The sequence below is a fragment of the Phaethon aethereus genome (assembly GCF_964289735.1).
Source record: "Phaethon aethereus genome assembly, chromosome: 13".
NCBI lineage: Eukaryota > Metazoa > Chordata > Aves > Phaethontiformes > Phaethontidae > Phaethon > Phaethon aethereus.
In genome coordinates, this window is record NC_138589.1 from 21,430,916 (window position 1) to 21,452,630 (window position 21,715).

At 55.6% G+C, this 21,715-nt stretch overlaps 1 protein-coding gene across 1 annotated transcript; it reads left to right on the forward strand.

The window, feature by feature from the left end:
- Positions 1 to 629: 629 nt before the first annotated feature.
- TCF25 (TCF25 ribosome quality control complex subunit) lies at positions 630 to 19,797 on the forward strand (the record flags this gene model as incomplete). Its single annotated transcript, XM_082005732.1, has 18 exons — positions 630 to 809; positions 1,836 to 1,994; positions 3,676 to 3,750; positions 5,702 to 5,826; positions 7,296 to 7,361; positions 8,551 to 8,633; positions 9,359 to 9,489; positions 12,076 to 12,175; positions 13,099 to 13,192; positions 14,234 to 14,326; positions 14,953 to 15,058; positions 15,465 to 15,624; positions 16,666 to 16,753; positions 17,329 to 17,487; positions 18,207 to 18,297; positions 18,623 to 18,702; positions 19,283 to 19,355; positions 19,592 to 19,797. 18 exons carry the CDS (start codon positions 630 to 632, stop codon positions 19,751 to 19,753), a joined length of 2,025 nt encoding a protein of 674 aa, XP_081861858.1. The 3' UTR covers positions 19,754 to 19,797.
- Between the last annotated feature and the right edge of the window lie 1,918 nt (positions 19,798 to 21,715).

Sequence of the window (21,715 nt, forward strand, 5' to 3'; positions counted from 1 at the left end):
AGTGGGTGGGTGGGGGAGCCGGGGCAGAGAGTGCTGCGGGGCACAAGTGCCCCCCAGGTTGGGGCTGGGGGTCCCAGCAGGGGACCCGTCACTCCACCGTGGCCCCCTTGATCGTGTGCTTTCTCCGCCGGTTGTGCCCCACCCGTGACCCTACACAGGGCCCGTGGGAGCATCCCCGTCCCCCCCCAGCTGTCCCCCTGCCCTGCTGTGTGTCACCAGCCCCAGGCCCACCCTAACCTGTCCCCTGGGGTTTCCCCCAGCCTGGCCACCGCGTCCCACCCGTGTCCGCGGGCTGTGCCCCGGCGTGACCCCGCACAGGGACCGTGAGAAAGTGCACGTTCCCACGCTCCCCCCCGAGACATATTTCACGCGATGATGGCGCGGAGCGCGAAGCAGGTCCCGGGCCGCCGCGCAGTGCGCCTGCGCAGGCCGTGGGTGCGGCGCCGAAGGCGGGGCGCGCAGGTGTAGTCGGCCTACGCGCAGGCGCAATGAGGCGGGGCGGGCACGGGGGCCAGGCCCGCGCAGGCGCAGTGGGGCGGGACGGGGGGAGTGTCTGCGCAGACGTGTCAGAGACTCGGGCACATGCGCAGTGGGGCGGCGCGCGCAGGCGCAGTGCGTCGCGGGGCTCCATGTCGCGGCGGGCCCTGCGGCGGCTGCGGGGCGAGCAGCGGGGCCAGGAGGAGCCGGGCCTGGGCGAGCTGGGCCTGGACCCCGGCCCCGAGCGCGGCCGGGACGGTCTGCCGCCACCCGCCGGCGGGAGGGGACGCCGCGGGCCGGCCCGCACCGGCGTCAGCAACCGATTCGAGCTGGTGAGGGGTGGCGGTGCCCGGGGGGAGGTTGGGGCCTGAGGGGTCGTAGCTGGGGTGGCAGTTGGGAGGGTGGGTGTGTAGCTGGCTGTGGGGGGTGGCTCGGGGGGCAGTGGCGGAGGGAGGGGTTGGGGGGGTGACTGGAGGGAGCAGGGGGGCTGACTGGCAGCGACTGAGAGGGGTGACAGTGAGGCGGGGGGCAGTGGCTGGGGTAGGGTGACCGAGGTGACAGTTTGTGGAAGGGAGCGATTTGGGGTCAGTGACCAGGGTGGGACTGAGGGGGTTGGGGTGGGTGACTGGGAGGGCCTGGGGGGTGTGAGCTAGGGGTCAGTTGGGTGTAGGAAGGCGAGAGCGACGGGGGTGTAGGGAGGGCTTGAGGGGGCAGCAGCTGGGGCTGAACTTGGAGGGAGCTGGAGGGAGCCCTGGGAGGGGCTGGGTGGTCTGGCTCTGGATGGGGTGGTCACAGAGTGGGTGGAACTGGTTATAGGAACATTCCTGCCACCTTCCGAGCCCTCCAAGATCCTGGTGCTGGAGGTCAGGGGTCAGGCAGACCCTGATTGCACAGATGGGTTCTTGGGGTGGCAGAAGCTGGTCCTTCCTCTCTGGGCACCTTGGCCAGCCTCAGCAGTTCCCTTTCCTTCCCTGAGGCTTGGCTGTGTGAGCATAGGCAAGACTGGTTTTGGAGGCCCTTCCCAAGGAAGATCCAAGTCCAGCTATGGCCATGCTTTTTCTGCTGGCCATGCTGTGCAGTGAACAGGTCATCGTGGCCCCATGCTCCTCTCCAGTGAGTTGGTGGGTGCAGTGCTCTTTGGGTGCCTGCTGGGTGACATGCTTGAAATGAGGGGTCATCCCCGTCCATGTGCTGGAGAAGCCAGTTGGGCAGCTGAGGCCTGTGCTGCTTCTGTGACATTTTTCGGTTTGCGGTGGAACAGATCAGATCCCTGGGGAATTCTGTCCCATGGGTGCAGGAGAGGGCAGAGCACAGCCCCGCGCCAGCTATTTCTGCAGCTTGACCGTCTGTTTGTGCAGATCACCAATGAGGAGCCGGAGGATGAGCCGCTGTCCAGAGAGGAGCGAGCAGTTGCCCGGCTCAGCGAGCGGGATGCAGCAGAAGGGAACAAGGAAGGGGCTGTGACTGAAGGCGATGGGCAGAGAGATGGGGAGGAGGCAGAGCAGCCGGACCAAATGGTAACTAAAGCGCAGGTATCTAGTTATGGTCGCGGTCGCTGTGCGAAGTGCAGAGAGAAGGTTTCTTATCTCCCCATCTCTGTGTGCACTGAGCAGCTTTGTGGGTGCCAAACAAGTGTGTTTCTCTTGCCTTGCGCCTGGGTTTTGTCAGAGGCTGAGGATGTGAGCCTCAGGGGATGCACGCAGGTGCTCAGGGCTCCAGATCCAGAGGAGAATGAGCAGTTTGGTGATGAGGATTGAGTTTGTTCCTGGGATCCAGGGAGATTTTACAGCTGCAGAGGAGAAGTTCCAGGAGAAGACCTTGTGCTGTGTCCTCGCGAGCACTGAAGTCGAGCAAAGCCCACGGGCGGGAAAGCAGCCTGGGATTATGAAACGGAGATTCCTTCTCTGCTCCCTTCCCTGCACAGTTAACTGAGCTCCGCGCCATACACGGGACTGGGCTAGTGGGTCAGTGCCCAGTGGAGCGTTTGTTTTGGTGTGGATGATGTGAAGGCTCCGAGCAATGTAAACTCAACACTGAACTTGTTCTTCTCTGTAGCGTTTTGTTGTCGTTTTGTGTTAAGGTTCCCTCCGGTGGTACGTAGCTGCTCAGAAACGTCTCCTTGCAGAAGTATGTAAGGAAAGGTGCGCTTTAATTAACAATTTGACATTGCAAGTCTAGCTCCAGTCCCACTGGAGATGAAGGGGGGGGAGCGAAGGGGGATTGGCCCTCTGGCCTAACCCATTAGGGCTCAGCGTTTGGGGTGTGCACCCGTGGGTTTTGGGTGCCAGGCGGTGTGGCCAGAGGAGCAAAGACCACTGTCTGTGTGCGGTCCAGCTGTGCTGGTGGCCTCAGCCACCCCAGGGGCTTGCCAATGCTCTGGATGTGCAGTGTGGGCTCTGCTCAATCGGTCCCTGCGTGAGCGGTGGCTCCAGCGGGCTCTGACCCAGTGAATTTGCTGCGTAAGCACTGCAGAGTGCACCTGCAGCTTTTCTCAGAGCTTCCCCAGTAGAAACATGGGAGCCCTCGGCGTGCATCTCCCCACCATTTGACAGAGCTGAATCGGGGCTGCACGTTCCCCTTGTTTTGAAATCAGCTGTGGGGTCATTCTGGTAACGCTGTTACTCGCTGTACTACCTGCTTAGATCCTGGAAATGTGCTTTTTAGCTCTCTACTCCCTGGGGAAGAGCCAGTGTGGACAGCAGCGTGCCTGTCGGATTAGGGAGTGCCACGCAGCAGCGTGCGCTGAAGTAGCTGCATCGGCAGTGAGAGGAGCCTGTGTCACGTGGTGCTTTCGGGCAGGTGGTGGTTTCTGTGGAAATTGGAGTGACTGATGAAACTGTTACGCTCGCTAGAAAGACAGAAATAAAGTTTATTCTAGAGGGTAAAGGAGGGCTGAAATGTTTCTTCCACACCTGGCATATCTAAATGGTTTCTTGCCTGACTTTGTAGTCTCGGACTTTGATATGAAAGTGAGCTGAGATTTAACCCTTACATTTGTAAACCTGAGGTGCTTTCCTCCATTTTCTCCTTGTGTCTTAATTTCCACTCGCTGACAAACTTGAAAGGATGAATATTGGTTTCATTTAAGGGCCCTCCCGGCATGCTGATCCCTGTGGGAAATGCTCTTCTTCCCTGTGGAGCTTTCATCCCTGCAAGTCTGTGGGCGTGCTCTGACAGCTGTTCTGTTTCTCTTTGCAGCCTATGTCGAGTAACAAGCCACGAAAGAAAAAAAAGAAAAGGAAAACGAAGAAAACTTCAGCAGGGGAGACTCTGGTATGTCTTTGTTTGCTCTGAGTTAGTGACTGTGCTAATTTCTGCATTGGGGTTGACAAAGTGGCAACTCTGATGTGGCTGCAGAAAAGACTTTGAGGCAAAAATGCTCCTTTTTGCATTGTAGCCATTTAAAATCACAAAATGGCAACAGCAGCTTTTGGCTGTGGTCCTTCAAGCTCTGCTGCAGATGCTTAGAGGTCAAATCCTTGCAGCGGCATCTTCTTTCATCTCTGCTTCGAGGCTTTGCACGGGAGGGGGTACTGTGTGGGGGATTTTGCTTTTTCATTACATTTCCCTTGCCCTACTTAGGTCGCTGTCCCGGCTCTGCAGAGCCATACAGGGCTCTCGCTGCCAGCCATCGTTCACGTTCCCTTCTCTGTGCACAGCCACGCACCTTTGTCTGTAGTTTGACATCTGGTAGCTGAATGCTGACAGGAGCATCTGCCAGTGCGTTATCGGCAAAGGCACTGCCAAGTGCTTTTCCCATGGGAACTGCTCCATCCCCTGGGTGATGAAGGGAGCAAAGGGATGATGATTCTCTCTGACTAAGCTGCCTACCCCTAAGGAAGTATGCTTGAAGTGAGAACTTTATCTGGTGTCTGTGTTTGTTGTGGCTAGAACTGTAAGAGTTGAATGTGTGTGCATGAGTGTACTTTATCTACTTGAGCTAGGCTAGGAGGCTAGGTGGATTACAATCACTGGTCTCTTAAATTCAATACAACTGAAGTTCCAGTGGGAGCTAGTTTTATGGTAAGGTTTGAGAGTCTTAACTGTTCACTCAGGGAAAATCCTTGGCTAAACATCCTGAGCCACAGTATGCCGAAGTGCTGAATGGGTGAGCCGTGACTCCGGTGTGGGTCCCAGCTGACTGCCGCCTCCTCCCCGGGAATTCAGCTGGGGGAGCTTGGAGTGAGTTACTAAGGCACAGAACCTGATCAAAGAGCCTGTTTCCTCTCCCAGTCTGAGAATAATGAGCAATAGGGTGGCATCTGCCAGCTGTAGGCTCTAGGGAGGCTTAATGCCCAGAACCAGGCAGTTTGATTTGCTAACTAGAGATAATTCCACCTTTGTTCAAGCACTTAAATGCAAAGCACATTATAAACTTTTCATGTATCCACTTCACGCGGGGTGGCTATATTTAGCTGGAAAAGGCAAGCTCACAGTGCTATTTGGGTGTCGTGAATGGAATTCCGTGTTCCACCCACGTACATCATGAGGAGGATGTGAAACGGCTGCATAAGAAATGCGTCACTTGCTATTTGTGGGAGGAAAAATAGAGGAAAATCGGGATAAAAATGTTATACAACTGTTGAATGTGCGTTGTTGGATATATTCTTCGGGTGGTTAGAAGATGGGGAAAGTGAGAGTGCAGTACATTAGAGCTAGGTTAAAATCATGTGAGTGTTTGATATCTTATTACAAGGGTCACAGCAGTAACAGTGTTTCCATGGCAAGGAGATGGTAAAGGCTGATTCTTTAAATATTTAGGGTTAAAATCAGCACCTCGACATTTCATGATCTCATAGGGATTGTAGTATAAATAAACCAGGCAAAGCACAGCGAAGGCTAGGTGGGAAGGGGCAGACCAAAGAGCAGACAGCCTGCCAGCTCTTGCCTACGCTAGATATATTCAGCTGGCACGTTTGGACTCGTGATGGTGCGAAGAGCAACAGCCCTATGATGCCTTGAACAAGAGGGGAAGAGCAGCCAGCCCTTTTGGGGACAGTTGGGCAGGGAAGGCAGGCTCTGAGTGGGATTCCCGAGGGAACAGAATGCTGAGTGGAGGGCAGGAGGCCTCGATAAGAGATAGGTGGGCGATGGGGTGGTAGGGGCTGCACCGGTATCGCATGGAGATGGGGACGAGCCAAAAGCATGATCTTTGCTGGGTGACCTGCGTGCCGCGGTGACTCACTGTAATAACTGCCCTGTCTTTGCGTGTGCCTATCTTAAGGAAGACAACGACCTGGAAGACATTGACAGCCTGCTGGAGAAGATTGAGGATACCAACGGGCTATCACAGCAGACCCAGGGCGGAATAATAGCTGACAGCAGGCCTCTGCTCTACGTAGAGCACAGGTGGTGCTTCCTTCCTTCCTGATTTTGGCCCTGGGCATGGCAGGGATATCTGCCCTCCCAAGGAAGGGAGTTGGGAGCCTGCTGGTGTGATCTGGACCATGTTTGAAGGGGGTTGTGCTAATGGTTGTGCACATCCCCGTTTGTAACCATTGCTCTTAGAGCTGTGTTCGGTTTTGAGCAGTGATGGGTATTCACTGCTGTCAGGCCTGGTTTGAGAGGGTGAGTGGACCAGATTAACTTCCAGAGGTGCCTTCCACTCAAACACTCTGTGACTCTGTAGGAGAATGTCAGCAGAGCCGCTGAGAGCTCTGGTGCATAAAGCTTTGCAATCAAACTCACCTGGCCGGGTGACCGGCTGCATTCAGACTGGGCGCTGTCAGTAGTATGTGCTGTCCTCTGCGGAGGGCTGAGCAGCGCCAGCAGCTCATTTCACCAGGAAAGCTGGTTGGACTTGTCTAACCTTTCCTGCACATCACCATCAACAAAGTGGACTAAGCGCCAAGCGTGGAGACCCGTAACATCTGGGCCTGTATTGCACTGGGAAACCTATTGGGAATGGGCTGGCTGGTGAGGCCAGCGTGGTTCGGAGCCCAGGGCTGGTGCAGACACTGGCAGCTCTTTCTGTTTCTGGAGGAAACATTTAAACTTGTAGCTGGGACAGCTTACCAGCCCAGGTTTTGAAACCTCCAGTCACGCTGCATCAAAACTGAGTCTAGGCTGGTGGGCACGCAGCGCTAGCGCAACCTCTTCAGGGATGTTTCGGTAAAGGCAGGAATGTTTGTTTATCTAGAGGTGGTGACATCTCTGCTCAAGTAAACATTATTCCGAAACCTCTGAGAGCTGGATAATCTCTGCGTGGGTGAGGGTTGGCAGTGCTGGATCTCAACCTTCCCACTCCCTCTCTTCAGGCCTTGCTCGCTGGGTGGCAGGGAGAAACCCCTCTCAGATACGCCTCCCTTCTCCGGGCCAAATGTTAGATCGAGAAAGCTGTAGGTGTTGTCATGCTTTGATACAAGATCTTTTGTATTAAAAGAATGTATTTTAATCCTTGCCAGATTCCCTGCAGTGACTATGGTGTTTGCCCCGAATTGCAGGCTGGCACTGCTACACTCAGCAGCAGGTATCTCGTGTTTTCTGGGCACGCGTACCCTGAACGGGCACTCCTGAGCGGCAGCTGTCCTGGGAGCGGCCCAGAACAAGGCCCCAGCTGCCCTGGAGAGGGCAGCAGAAGTGTTCCCCAGCAGAGCATGAAGGCAGCATGCCTCTGATTGAACAGGGCTTACTGAAAGCCTCCCGTTCTGACCATTAACTTTTAGTCTCCTTTTGGTGTGTTGTGTGACGGCTCAGGGGCTTGGCCAGGAACAGTTCAAGGTACAGAGCACTTGGCATTGATGGGGAAGACTTGAGTGTGAGACTTTTGGCTATTTTTAATTGATGGTAGCTTTTCTTTCTTGTTTTGCCCTTCTCAGAAACTTGAATCCAGAGAACGAGTTGAAGAGATACTTTGGGGCTCGTGCTGTTCTTGGTGATCAGAGGTTAGTACAGAATTTAATATTAAACCCTTTCAAAGTCCGAGTCGGTGTGTCTGTCCATCCCTTGGTACAGCTTACTGAGCCCCCAGCGCCACACCTGGGCAGGGAACCCAGGGCACCTCGACGTGTTCAGGGTGTCTTATTTAGCAGTAGCTTGATGGGACAGGAGAATATTTTTCTGGGGTATGTGTGAGGCTGGAGAGTAAGATTTCTCCAGGCTTTTGCTAGCATTTGCTTTTTCTTCTGCTAATTTCCCCTCTCATTTACTGTCAAACTCCCTTCTAAAGTCCTTTCACTCAAAGTCATAGAATATAGACTCTTGGATTTTTTTCTTTCTCCATCATTTGTCGCTTGTTGCTATTCCAAAGTCTCTGATGTCTTACAGAGTGGACCCTGAATACTTTCCAGAGGGTCTCATGCACTTGCTTTCAGGGGCCCAGGGAACCTACTGCTTTTGGGATGTGAGGTCTCTATGTAATTATCCATTGCACTGTGGTCCGTGTTATCCAGAAAATATCTGTTTTCATGAGCTGGTCAAAAAATGTGCACATGAGAAGAGTATAAGCTCAGAGCAGTGATGGTGGAAGCGGAAGCCTTCTCTGAGAGAGTCTGTGGAAGAATATTTAGTGCTTGAGAAAGAAGCAGCACTCCATTACTGTGGAGATGTGACTTTCTTAGAGTGGCCTTGATTTCTGAATTCCTCCTGCCCTGAAACAATAAATTGGTTGCATTTGTGAGTATGGCTTGAACTAAATCAGTTTACATTTGAAGGCACTGCTGGGAAGAGAGATGAGTCAGAGGGGTATGGGGCTCTCTTAATTGGACCTGGGAAGTTATATGAGGCAACGAGGCAGCTGAGAACTTGGCAGGAATAAAAACAGGGAAGGGAAGCTATTGAAGTGGAAATGCTGGAGGCACTGGCCGGCCTAAAGAGGAATGGTTAAAGTAAGGCAGAGCCTGGGCGAAGATACGTTGAGTCTTGAAGGCAAAACATGTTACAGCTCTGAGCAAAAGCTCCATGTGGCAGGGCTGCAGCTGGGGAAGAAGTTTGATCTTTCTTCTTTTTTTTTTTTTTTTTTTTTTTTTTTTTTTTTTTTTTATTACCTTGAATCATCTTTTTTCTGGCTGGATTTAGCCCTCCTCATTCTGCTAGTACAGAGAAACCTGTGACCTGCTGTGTTTATTTCCTCAGGCCAAGGCAAAGGCAGCGCCAGTACGTCCGCAGCACGTGGCTGACAGCTCCCAAGAACACCTGGCCACGCTACAGCAAAACAGGTGAGGCTTTCGGTGCCACCTCCCAAAGCACCGCGCTGCCGCTAGCCGATGGGGCGCCTCAGTCCCGTGCCCATCTTGGCACGGGCAGCTACTTCTGCCAGCCTGGCTTTCCTAGAGTCTCCGTGCATGGAAACCGGAGCCGCTTTCATCAGCTGCCAGGCCCAGACTTCACGCTGGCTGATGCAGGAAGGGAACTGCTCATCAGCTGGTGGAAATACCTCCTTTCTCAACAGGGAGAACTCTGTCGTGTTGTGTCTTGGCACTTAAGCTTTTTTTTCTTTCCTCCCTTTTTGGAGGTAGCAGGTGATGTGCGCTTCCCTTCTTACAGCAGTCTTGCTGGATAATGGGAAATATCCATGGGGAGAGCAAGCTGCCTGGGTTTAGAATCACTGAGTCATTTAGTTTGGAAAAGGCCCTTAAAATCATCCAGTCCAGCCATAAAACCAGCGCTGCCAACTCCACCACTAAACCATGTCCCTAAGTGCCACATCTGCACGTCTTTTAAATCCCCCCGGGGATGGTGACTCAGTGGGTTTCTCAGGTGGGTTTTGGCTTTGAGGAGGGAAAGGAGTGAAATTCTCTGGGAGTTTCTGAAAACACGCCTGGATTTGGACCCAGTGATGTGAATGAGCTTTCCATGTGATAAGAAAGCAGAAGAGCTGCTCTCGCCACTCGTGCTCGCAGGCTGACAGCAGCGATACCCGTGTCTCCTCTGCACCCTCTAGGTATTGCCATGCAGCTGGTGGACACCAGGAGGGGAGTGCAGTACTTCACGTTTGAGCACCATCGCGAGTACCAGCAAGTGCAATTCAAGTTCCTGGATGCTGTAGAGTCCATGGACCCCAACAATATTGTGGTATGTTGTAAAATTGGGTTGCCCATGCTGTTACCCCCTGCTCCCTTCTCTGGCAGGGGAGGTGGGCTGACGCATCCCAGTGCTTGTGTTTTGCCAGTCTCCTTCCAAGCGGTAGAGCCCTGTGCCCGCCCTGCGTGGAGTGAGGCAGCGGTGCATGCCGAGCTCCGCTTTCACCTTATTCATAAGCGAAGTGACTACCTTGGTGCAAATGAGGTCTAGTTGCTGGTGGCCGAGCCTCGGTGGCTCTGCCCACGAGCATGCCAGGTAGCCAACTGGAAGAGGAGCCTGCAGGAACTGACCGTTTGGCTGAAAGGGTAGGAATAAAGCTTCTTTGTCTCAGCTCTTCAGCTGGGAAAGGAAAAATACTGTATAAACCAATCTTTAAATGGGAATCTAAACTAACAGCTGTTCTTTTCATAAACTCTTGCATGGATGAAAAATGTGTCTTTTCTTGGTATTTCAGCAAAACAGTCTTTGTGTTGAAAGTTCTTCATGCGTGTCCAAGCTCATTAAACTGTGTGGTAACATTTATAGTTTGTAGTGATAAGCAACAGTAAAATTGCTCTGCACCCTACTGAACCATAATTGAGGTATTTTTGCTCTGAAAACCCTGGCCACATGAGCTCGGATACGTGCCCTGGAGAAGTTTCTTAAAGGGGCCATTGTCCACTAAGTAAAGTTTACTTCCTTTTACTTTCCCATCCTCTGCTCATGGCCACTGCTCTCTCCAGCTCATCAATTCCGCCTGCTGACTGGACTGAGGGATTCGCATTAAACGATGCGAGGTAATTCCTATGCAGCAGCGATCAACCTGAGAGCCAGCGTCCTAAGGACAGCTCAAAAACGGTGTCACGCGGCCGTGCAGAGCAGGACAGGTTTTCCATGGTACGTTTTAGTCTTTAGGCTCTGTCCCTCTTAAGTGGGTCTGACTACGTTTGAAGGTATTCCTGTGGCTTTAGTCTTTCAATTTTATGTTAAGGGTAAAATCTAACAGGCAGGAGTTCGCCCATGCCAGAAGTACTTCAAACCCCCAATCAGTTTGTCTGTGGCAGCCCCAGTTTCACGTAGCTGGGGCTGATCTCCCAGATCTGCCTTGCTGCTGTGGATTCAGCACGCAAAATGTGGTTTTTTTGGTGGTCGTTTTCAGTGAGTGTTTTCTCTGCTGTTGCCAGTGGTGAAGTTGTAAGGGCGTGAAGAGCACTTTCTCCCATCACAGTGACTCTAGGTGCTCCATCTCTTCCAAAAAGGAGGACTAGAAAGAAACTTAAAAGCAAGGAAGGAAGGGATAAAACATTGGGCAAGAAGCACCAAGGCAGAGGTGCTGGACTGGGACAGTCGAGAACATAAAGGCTTTGTACTGTAGGTGGTCACGCTGGCCACCACCCTGCAGATGTACGACTTGCGGAGCTTTTGAAGCTGTATTTTTTTAGTTTTGGAGAAAAATATCCCAAAACTAAACTGTGAGGAGACTTGAAGTAGCTTCAGCATTTTCATATTGAATGTGAGTTTTAGGTACTTGGGGAAAAAGTAGTTCATTTGTAATGTAATTAGTGAATGCAGAGGATTTTGAGGTATGGTTAAACTTCTATTCTGAAGCCTGGAAAAAAAATATTTTTAATTCATTACTGTTCAGGAGCTGGATCCTGGAACTGTAATAGTTGTGTCAAAATGTCCTCTCAGTACCCAGAGGAAGCAAAAGCCTGATCAAATGCTCAGAATCAAGGGATTAAAAAAATTAAGGGATAGAGAATAAAACACAAATGTCATCATGCCTGCTGCCCGCGCCTTGAATAGTGTGTGCCGTTCTGGGCCCTCACCTTCAAAAGGGTATGGTGGAGCTGGGAGAGATTCAGAGGACAGCAAAGGTGATCAAAGGCCTGGCATGGCCTCTGTGCTGGAAAAGCTGGGTCAGCTGGGACGGCGCTGGGAGGGAGGCGCCCAAGGGAAGCGGTGATCGAGGGCTCGGATCCTGCGCAGGGTGGGGAGAGATCTCCCTGCTGTCCCTCCCACCGCGGGGACGGCGCTGGCAGGTTGGGGTTAAAGGAGGTTCTTCGCATTGCGTGCTTAAGTGATGGCTTTCTGTATCGCAGAGCTGGGTGCTGGAGAAGTACCTGGGTCAGTAAGTGAAACGAATTCATGGGAGGAGACACCGTTAATATAAATGTCATCTTTGACAGTGGAGGTCCCAGAATCCCTAAAGGTTGGCAGCTTAGGGTGTGCTGGGAGTCGTCATGTTTGCCCAGCTTCGTGCCCTCTTATCCAGGCATCTGCTCTGGGAGACAGGGCAAGACAGACCTCTACTCTGACCCAGCATGACTGGTCTTAGGTTCCTTTAATCCATAGTTGTAGCCTTTCACACGAGCTGTGTCCCCAGCCTTGCACTTCAGTCCGAGCGTTGGCTCTCTGATGGCCTGGGACAGGATTTCTTCACCTTCAGACCCAGGGGCAAGAACAGCCCCTCTCTCTCATGTGCAGCGTTGGGGTGTTTGTCTCCCTGCCATGCTTACAGAGCTTGCCTCGTAGGCAGAGAGCACGAGAAACTCATGATGTGTGCCATCGTGTAATCAAGCTCATGCTCTTCTGTAGCTGCTGCTTCAGATGAACCCGTACCACGTGGACTCCCTTCTGCAGCTCAGCGACGTGTGCCGGATGCAGGAGGATCAGGAGATGGCCCGTGACCTCATAGGTAAGAGCTGAAGTGAGGAGCAGATGTCCTGACCTGAATTAATAAGGGCTTTTCGTTCCGTTTTGGTTTTGTTTCGACAGAGAAGCAGCAAACCAGAAGGGTTGGTTTGGCTCCGTGTCTGTGACTCTGGGCTGTGAGCATGTGGCCTTACGTGATCCTGCAGACCAGCAGCTTTTGCTGGAGGCTTCTAAATAGAGCCAGACGTGCTTGTCTGGGGCAAAGCACATCAACGTTCACCTTCAAAATGAATGGAAGGATTGTCAGGACATGGGGAGGTCCCACCTGTAGGACGCCCCTTGCAGGAGGAGGGTCTGATTTAGTAGCTACCAGGTCCTGTGGCACGAGGGGCCCCTCCAGGAAGCCTCTGCCCTCTGCGGGGAGCCTGCCTGACCCTGCGGGCCTTGCCTTCCTCCGCCCAGCGCGTAGCGGGTCAGCGCGTCGGGCTGCGCGGGGGCAGGAGGCATCCTGGAGGATGGCTGCCCCTCGGACTGCTGCGCTGCAGTCTCCGGGGTCTGAGACGCGCTGTTTGGTAAGCGGGGCACATGCTCTCCAGCATGATAAGAGGGGCCAGAGGCAAAGTGAGGACAGGATCTTTGGGTTCCCTGTGCGAAGATGGTTGTGGCAGAGGCAGCTGTACCAACCTCCATCCCAGATCTCCTCCAGAAGAGTTACTTTTCACAACCAGCGCTTGATGTAATGCCGGCAGACGGGACCAGGGCTCGCTTGCCTGCGTATCTGCGATGTCCACTTACTCTGAAGTAGCTTTATGCCTTGCTAGGCTGTGAGCAAGCTTATTTCCTGGGTGTCAGAGCTCTCAATTATCCATGTCTTCGGGGTTAAATCGACGGCCGTTTTGTGAGCCGTGGGGCCGCGTGGCGTGCCGGGGTGGTGGCACGCCCTGACACTGTCCTTGCTGTCTGCAGAGCGGGCGCTGTACAGCCTGGAGTGCGCCTTCCACCCCGTCTTCAGTCTCACCAGCGGGACCTGCAGGCTGGACTACCGGCGGCCGGAGAACAGGTAGGCGACACGCCTGCCTGCCCGGTGTCTGCCGGAGAGCCGTCGCGGCATGCCGTGGCCTACTTTGGACACAGAGACCCAGATTCACGACGTGTGCTGTGTCATCCGCGCTGGCAGGGGGACCTTCAATGTCCCTTTCTGTCGGAACAAGCTCTGCCACTCGGCGGTCAGTGGCAGTGTCCTTCAGCAAGGCAGCAGCGGGGCTCCTGAGATGGATGTTGGGGTCCCAGCGGCTCTTGCACTGAGGTTTCTTTGCAAAGCACCCTCTTTCCGGAGGGGTTTCTTACCAGAGCAGTAACTGCTCCTCCCCGTCACGCCTTTCTCATGTAATTACTACCCCTTAACCCAAAACGGTGCTTGCTTTTCTGACAAAAACACTTGCTGCATGTTTATGACTGTGCTTGGTCACTTGTGCGCTGCCTGCCCAGCCTTCGTCCCTGGCACTCGCACTGTTCCTGGCCCATCTCTTTATGTAATGACAGCTCTGCAGCGGCTGGGAAAGGTGACTTTATTCTGGGAATTTTCCAGTCAGCTGACCCAAGCCATCCCTCCCAAACTGCTGCACCTGGAGGTTGCTCAGATTTCCATTCCCTGGTGCTGCTGGGCTTCGTGCTGTCTGTGACCTGAACGCTGATCTGAATCTTGCCCGATTTGGGTGTTAGTCCTCCCCCCGGAACGCGTCATGCACGCGCTGTGTCACCGTCCCTGCGTGGCTGGGTGGGCTGGGATGAGGCAGGATGCAGACTTTGGGGACTTACTTGTTTCTGGCGTCTTGTCATCCCCAGTCTGCAGAGCAGGCCACAGGTTTGTTGTCCCTATACTTGCACAAAGAGATTAAAAAAAATAAGAAGTGGGAACATGGGGGTTCTGTGGCACCCTGTACTGCACCAGGCCGGGTTCCCTGGACCCCCCTGGCTGCTCAGCAGCACTGATGCTTGGAGGGCGAGGAACTGGGGCTGACCATGTGTCCCCATTCTTGAGTGGCAGGAGGCACTTCTCTCCAAATCCGGCCTCTAAAATCTGTTGTTGTTCCCCACGCAGGGCTTTTTTCCTGGCTCTCTTCAAACACCTGATGTTCCTGGAGAAGAGAGGCTGCCCCCGGACGGCCCTGGAGTTCTGCAAGCTGATTCTGAGGTAGGTGCCCCCGCCAAGGGCTGCGCCTCGTTCCCTGCGGGATGGGGCAGGGTGTCTCAGGCTTGGGGGAACACACTTCGAACAATGCACCAAACCTAATCGGGGTGGGACAAAACAAATCAGAGGGGTACTACTGCTCCCAGGCTCAGTGGGGGATTGTTTCCCCTCCTTACAGGCGCAGTATCACGCGTTAGTTTTGAGCATGTGCTCTTACCTGTGGTGCTGCTTCGGAGAGAGGCGGTTGTTGAGAAGGAGGCTTAAACAGATGGGACCTGGGAGGCCCTTGCTCTTGGCTGCTGAGCTGTGGGCCTGCCTGATGGTTGCAGCAGAGCTCAAACGTCTCTGCGGAGCAGCCGTAGAACAGTGGCTTCAGCCTGCTTGGTTTGTGGCCGTCGATCCCGCTCCTCGGTGGTGAGGGGTCCCTCTCTGCAGAGATGCAGACCGGGCAGGGTGTTGCACCTTCATCCTAGCCATGCGGGAACGATCGTGTTCCCTTTATCCCCGCTTGCTGAGTCATGGAAGCTCTCTGGATGCTAGTGTTGTTTGACTTTAGAAATGAGGACAGCTACTTCAGCTTTTGTGACACTGATTTTGTTTCCTCCCCTCGTGCTCGCCTCCCTCTGAAGCCTTGATCCAGAGAACGACCCACTGTGTGTGCTGCTGCTGATTGATTTTCTGTCCCTCCGAGCTAGAGAATACACCTTCCTGACACGCATGTTCCAGGAATGGGAGGTGAGTTGCCAACAGGCTGCCCTGGAAAGAGAGGGGCAGGGAGGGGAGAGCTGGTTCCTGGGACTCTCCCCAACCTGGGCTGGGCTGGAGGGGGCAGCTGGGCCACAGAGCATCAGTTTTTCCTAACCAGCTTAGCCCTTTTAGGGCTGCCTCACGGCCAGGCTGGCATCCCAAAATCATTGGAACGACCCGTAAGGGCTGGGGTGTTTGTTCTTGTAATCCTGGTACCCTGCAAACAATTGTACGAACTCAAAATTGCTTACTCAGTTGTGGGGGCACCAAGCCAGCGGCTGGCAAGAAACTTAATCCAGCAAGCAAGAAACCCCACCCTGTGTGCAGCCCAGCTGCATCGAGGTGGTTCTGCATAGCATCATTTCTCGGTAAATCTGTCTCTCTGATCCTGCAGAGTCACCGGAATTTGTCCCAGCTCCCCAATTTTGCCTTCTCGGTGCCGCTGGCCTATTTCTTCCTGAGCCAGCAGGAGGAGCGCTCGGAGCTGGAGCTAAGCCAAGCCCGGGAGAGAGCCGCCCGGCTCATCCAGCTTGCCTTGATCATGTTCCCAAGCGGTAAGTCTGTCCCCACCGGTAAGTCCGTCCCCGTAGGCTTTGTCACTGTCTTCATCTGTGAGAGCGAAGGCTGGATTCCAGGCAGTTGAATGCAGAGGCAGCAGTTTGCCTGTGGGTTGCAAATGGCGTTCGCCTCTGTCCGTGGGAGATGGGAGCCCTGACTCAGAGGGTGACGCAGCTCGAGCAGACCGGCGGTGGCAGGTACCGCTGTAAGAGTCCGAGCGTCTGGTGTGGCAGCGGTGGGATTCAGCCTTCCCACCCCACAGCGTGGCAGGGCCGGTGAGAGAGCGGCAGGGCCGGGTCGGGCCCCCTGCAGCCGTGAGCCCTCCACGTGTTCGGAGGAGATCGGCGACCGTTCTCCCTGCTGTGCCCCCTCCTTGGAGTAGCTGATGCCCCTTCGTTAGAGACGGTCACAGGCGTGCAAGCAAGGGGGAGGGTGAGAACCAGAGTCTTGGACCAGAGACAGCAAGTCTCTCTTGGCTTTCCCTCCAAGGCACTGGTCTGCTTTAGATGCGCTCCCTATGGGCGCCCATCACTCTTGCTTTCATCCAGTTGGTGCTGCTGTCCATGAAAGGAGATACACAGCCCCTTGGGCCCAGAGGGGACACAGCGTGCCAGGGAGGGTGTGCCTTCATAGGCAGGAATAACCAGCTCGCAAACAGAGGTTTAGTTTGTGTTGGCCGAAACCATCTTTTTTGCTGCTTGTAATGGTGGCTGAAATAAAACCCTTGTTCAAGTTCAAAGGCCGGCAGCATTAAGCACAGAAAAATGCACCGTATTTCACGGAGGGAAAAAAAGTTTGTTGTTCTTTTTCATTTACTCTGGATCTGCTTTCGTCATCCACGCAGAGCTCAAAACCCAGTGTAACCCCCAGCAGCATCCTTGCATCCTCCTTGTGTGGGTCCTCGTTCGGTGCCCCGGTGGGGTGCTGCCCCCCCCAGATGGGGCTGTCTCTCTGCAGCCCTGGCAGTGGTGACCAGCCACTCCATGGTGCTCCTCGCAAGGCTGTTGAAAGCGAGCTGTCTTGACTTTCTCCTGCAGTTCTTATGCCGTTGTTGGATCACTGCAGTGTGCAGCCCGACGCCAGGGTCACGTCCCATTCCTTTTTCGGGCTGAATGCTCAGATAAGGTAAGCCCTGGAGATGTTCTCAGCAAAGAGAAGGAATCGATTTTGCTGGTAGCGGGGCTTTTGCTCGCTCAGGCAGCTAATGGAGTCACAAAGCTGCGGAGGAGAACATTTGGTTTTCTTGAGTAGGCTGTTAGATGCTTTGATAATGGATTCCCATAATGGCCAGCAGATAACGCTAATAGAGCTGCCTCACCTTAATGTGGATGGGTCAGAAGTTCATACCGAAGCTTGTCGGTACATGTAGTAAGAGAGAACAACGCGTGCGTGCTCTCGGGGCAGGCTGTCTCTTACCAGTCTGGATTTCCCTGACACATGGTCCTCCTAAACACGTGAATGGTCTCCCCCTCGGGTCAAGGCAGCGTTAACTTTCATCTCATGGCTATGCTTATCCCAAAAATAGACGGAGGCAGAAAAACTGGTGAAGGTAGATGGAAATAGCAAAGCAGGGAGCCTGCGATTCCTCTCTTTGTGTTCTGACGCCGAAGCACAGTGCAGAGACCAGCCCTTGCCAGCCAGCACAGGGTCCTGCAGGCGGGAAGGAGGAGACTGCCCTGAGTAACAACTGTCTCCCGTAGCCAGCCTCCCGCCTTGAACCAGCTGACGTCCCTCTACGTGGGAAGGACTCACTCCCTGTGGAAGGACCCAGCCGTCATGGCGTGGCTGGAAACCAACGTCCACGAGGTGTTGCGCATGGTGGATGCCCGGGACCCGCTGGTGGAGGAGTCTGAGCACAAGTGAGTGCGGCAGGCAGAGGTGAGCGGCTCCCATACCAGGCACAGGCGCTGAAACACGGCGGCAGAGCAGGACGAGGGGCTCTGCGGATGAGAGCGGCTCTGTCCCACGCTGCAGCGGCTCTGGGGCTTGCTCAGAGCCCCACAGCTGCCGATCTGATGGTGGCTGCCGATGCCAAGGGTTACACCACGGGCCCAGGAAGGCAGAGGCTCTTCCATGCTTTGCACAAGCATGAATTTAGAGCTGTAGCTTTTGCTTACTGGAAAGTGTGTGCTACGCTGGCTTCCACCAGCCTCAGCCATCGCGTATGCCCTGGAAATTGCCCAGGAGGGCGGAGGGTTTGCTGCTGGCTGGGAGGGGCAGGGATGGCTGCACGTTCACTGCGCAGGGCAGGTGAGTGCTTACACACGCCTGCCAGCTCCGAGAAGCAGGAGAGGGAGGCATTAGGTCTTGTCCTAAACCCAAGTTACTTTGCTCGGTTGGCCTGCAGAGGAACAGGGCCGGAGAGGGAGATCTGTGCAGTGTCCCTGAGCTGTTCCGCTCTTTTGGAGGTCAGGAGCTGCCAAGTAACTTTGGCTTCGCCATACGGCAGCGCTGTCCGATACGGCGCATCTCCCTGAGCCAGGGCTGAAGCTGACGATGCACCTGGAGAAGCAGAAATGGAAAGCTGGCTATGCTGAGGTGTGCTCTCTGCAATCCTCTGTTCCCCTCCCTCGTTTAGGAGGAAGATGCGGTACCAGAGTGCACCCAGGAATATCTACCGGCACGTCATCCTCTCAGAGATGAAGGAGGCCACGGCAGCTCTGCCTCTGGTGAGGGGCCCTGACGGGGCACGGGTGGTGCTGCTGTGTGCGGCGCGATGGCACTCATGTCCCTGCTGCACATGCTGGGCGCGTCCTAAACCCCAGCCACCAGCAAGAAACATCGGCCCGACCTCGAAGTGTCCTCCCCGTGTGCACAGCTTCCCGGGGCGGCACACAGGGGCATGTGCGGGCAGGCCGGGCTGCTGCTGGTGCCTAGCTCCATTGCGCTCCCCGAAATGAAGGGCTGTCCAGCTGGTCTGACCATCTCCGTGCCTCGGTGTTTGCTGCTGCCGGCGACGCAGCCTTCACCCCTGCTTTCTTCTCGCTCCCACAGGAGGTGACCTCGCAGCCTGTGCTGGGGTTTGACCCCTTACCTCCTTTGGACTCCATCATTTCCTACACCAGACCAGAAAGGTACCTTCTCCACCCCTTGTTCCCAGCACGCACGCCCTCAGCCCCAGGTGCGCGTGGGCGCTGGGAGCTGACGTCCTCCTCCATCTTGGAGGAAGAGCAGCCTGGCCTGTGGTGCTCGCCGACAGGCAGAGCGTACAGGCAGGACTGGTCCTGCCGCTCTTCCTTGGTGGTCACCGTTGGAGACGGCGGCTGTTCACAGCCATTAAGGCAAAGGCCATTGAAAAATTTTGGCTGTTTCTTACCTGAGGTGCTTTGGGGTAAATACAGGTTTGAGCGCAGCCAGCTGTGGTGTGCACAGACCGTTCGGGTGAAGCCCGTACGTGTCTTACGCTCTGACAAAGCTCGGAGCAGACCTGGCAGTGCTTTTAATGACTGCCTTGCCTGGAGACTGGCCAGCTGCTGGCTCCTGGGGTCAGAAATCCCCGAGAATCCCCTGATACCCTGCTCCGGGGCTGACTCCAGAGGGCCGTGGGTTGGTCCAGACAGTGTGGCTCTCCAGCAGCTCTGCACTGTCTTGGCCCCAGCGAGCAGTCGAGTGCCAAGCCTCCCCCTTAACCGTGGTGTGACTTCTGCTTTTCAGAACGAATCATCCATCCAACGAAAGCACTTTATCTCTCTTCTTCCGATCGCTGTTGCCAAATTTTAACCTGCAGGTATGTGCAGTCAGCTGCTGCAGGCGGGTCAGAGCACACTTTCACTGTCGGTACGCACAAGTGCTCCACTGCACAGTGTTTCTGCAAAGGGAGTGGCTCTTGGCACATGCAGCGTGTAAACGTCAGGTTGCAGAACAGCCTGATGCTTTTTGGCAGGCAGCATTGTCTCTCTCCCTGCCTGCTGCAGAGGAGCAGGCAGCTCCCTGCCTGGCCGCTCCAGCTCTGCTCTCTTGCAGGGGGATATCAGGCACGATGGGGATGAAGAGGCTGGAGCAGGGCAGGACCTTAACCAGGGGGTGAACAGGCTCATGGCAGCCATGCGGGACATGCTGGCGAACATCCAGTTTCAGGAACCTCCCCGAGACGACAATCCCGAAGGCGACGGGGACTGGGACTGAGCCGAGAGTGCGCGTTTTCCCCCCACCCCAACCCTCTGTAATCACCCCCCTGCCGTGCGTCGCACTCCAATAAAGTCACGCAAACCGGAGGCACCCGCTCTCGCTGCGAGGAACAGGCTCTGGCCAGGGCGAGGGCTGCCATCACGGGCACCTTTCGCATCTCTGGACGTGGCAGAGCTAATCTACAGCAGCTGGCCTCCGCCCCAAGTCAGCTTAGTCGCCTTCTGGCCTCCTCCAGGCACGTTTGCCACCCCGTTCCCCTGCCTGCTCTTTTCCTGGTCGTGTGTTTAATGGCCGGAGGGTTTTTTGCCCCCTGCTCTGAGCCATGCTGCCCTTTGTGCCTCCCCCAGGCTGAAACCTCCTTCCGTCCACACTACGCTCCAAGCCCTGATGGCGCTGGCCCTTCCAGCTTGCTGACAAAGCGCTCGGGGTCCCGGCTGCAGCGCGGTCCCTCGGGTGCAGAGGAACAAGCCGCGCTCTGGCAGGGGCTCCCCGGGAGCTGCAGCTCTCCCTGCGCTACGGGAGGTGAGCGGGGAGTGGCTCTTCCTTCTGCTGCAGCCGTTAGTGCTGGGAACAGAAAGCATTCCCCCTGCTTTTGTTTTTACCCCCTGCCCCATCCCTTGTTTCCCCACCTCCATGCAGGACATAAAGCGATGCAGAGCCAGGAATGAGGTCAGCTGCGCTCAAAACCCCTTAGCTCATCCTTGCTGCCCGCAAAGATTATTTTCTTTTTTCTGCTGTGTAACGGTGTGTATGTGGCTCTAACGCTGAGCCAGGCTGCGCTGCCCGGAATAAATCCTTCCCCCTTCTGCAGCTCCTCCTGCGTCCCAGCCCCAGCCTGGAGCCCTGGGGGCTGGTGGGGAGGGGGCCCGGGGCTCAGGCCTGCCTGCCCTGGGCCCCCTCCCTACCGCCACATCCAAATCCCACGGTACAAGAGCCCCCGATCCTTGAGCTCATGTCGCTTGCGTTTGCCGACTCTGCGTTTTCTAGCTCTGTTGATCAAGTTAAAAATTCATGGCACGTACCGGCATGCTCTTTAGCCGAGCAGCAGCCGGGAAGTGGGGGGGGTGGGAAGCCAGTGGCTGTGGGTTCGGATTCCTCCGGCCTATGTTTCCCTGGGGGTGTCGTGCGGTTCCTGACCCGGCACCGGGGCCGGGCATGCACCAGCTGTGGCTCAGCACGCGGTGCGCGTCAGCCATAGCTCCCAGGGTCAGCAAGGCACCATGACAGCCCGGGACCCCATTCCCAGCGCATCACCCATGCCGGAGCCGTGGAGTGCTCTGTGCCGCGAGGAAGGGCTCCCGGCACCTCGCGGGAAGGAGCGGAAGCGGCCGGTGGGAAGGACCACGGGATCGGCCCTTTCATGCAGCCGTGAATGGCTCTTTGGCAGCAGAGCGGCTCCAGGCATCAACACCAACCAAAGGCACATGATGGTCAGATGGGTCCCGTGTCCCCCAGCCTGCCCGGGCTCCCTCCGGCACCGGGCTTTGCCGGGGCACGGGCACGGCATCGCGTTTAATCGCGCCTTTGACGATCCCATCGCCTGCCCCATGGCAAAACACCTTCCCTGGGGCCGGGCCTGGTGAGGCTGTTGGGGGCAATGGGGCTCCTGGCCCCCACCACAGGGACGGGGAGGGGCAGCTCAGCCCCTGCGGTGGGGAGGGTCCCGCTGGGGTCCCCAAGGTGCATGGACCCCCCCAGGGCAGGCAGGGCACACGGGACCCCCCCAAGACACGCAGTCCCCCAGGGTGCGGGGATCCCCCCAGTGCTCACAGGGCCCTGGCACGCGTGGGGACCCCAAGGTACGTGGTCCCCCAGGGCACAGAGGACCCCAATGGCACACAGCCCCCCAAGGTGTGTGGACCCCTCCCCAAGGGCATGTGGGACCCTCGGGCACGTAGTGACGCCAAGCAGTCGGGCTCCCCAGGGCCATGCTCGGGGTCCGGCAGCCCCGGCCTCCAC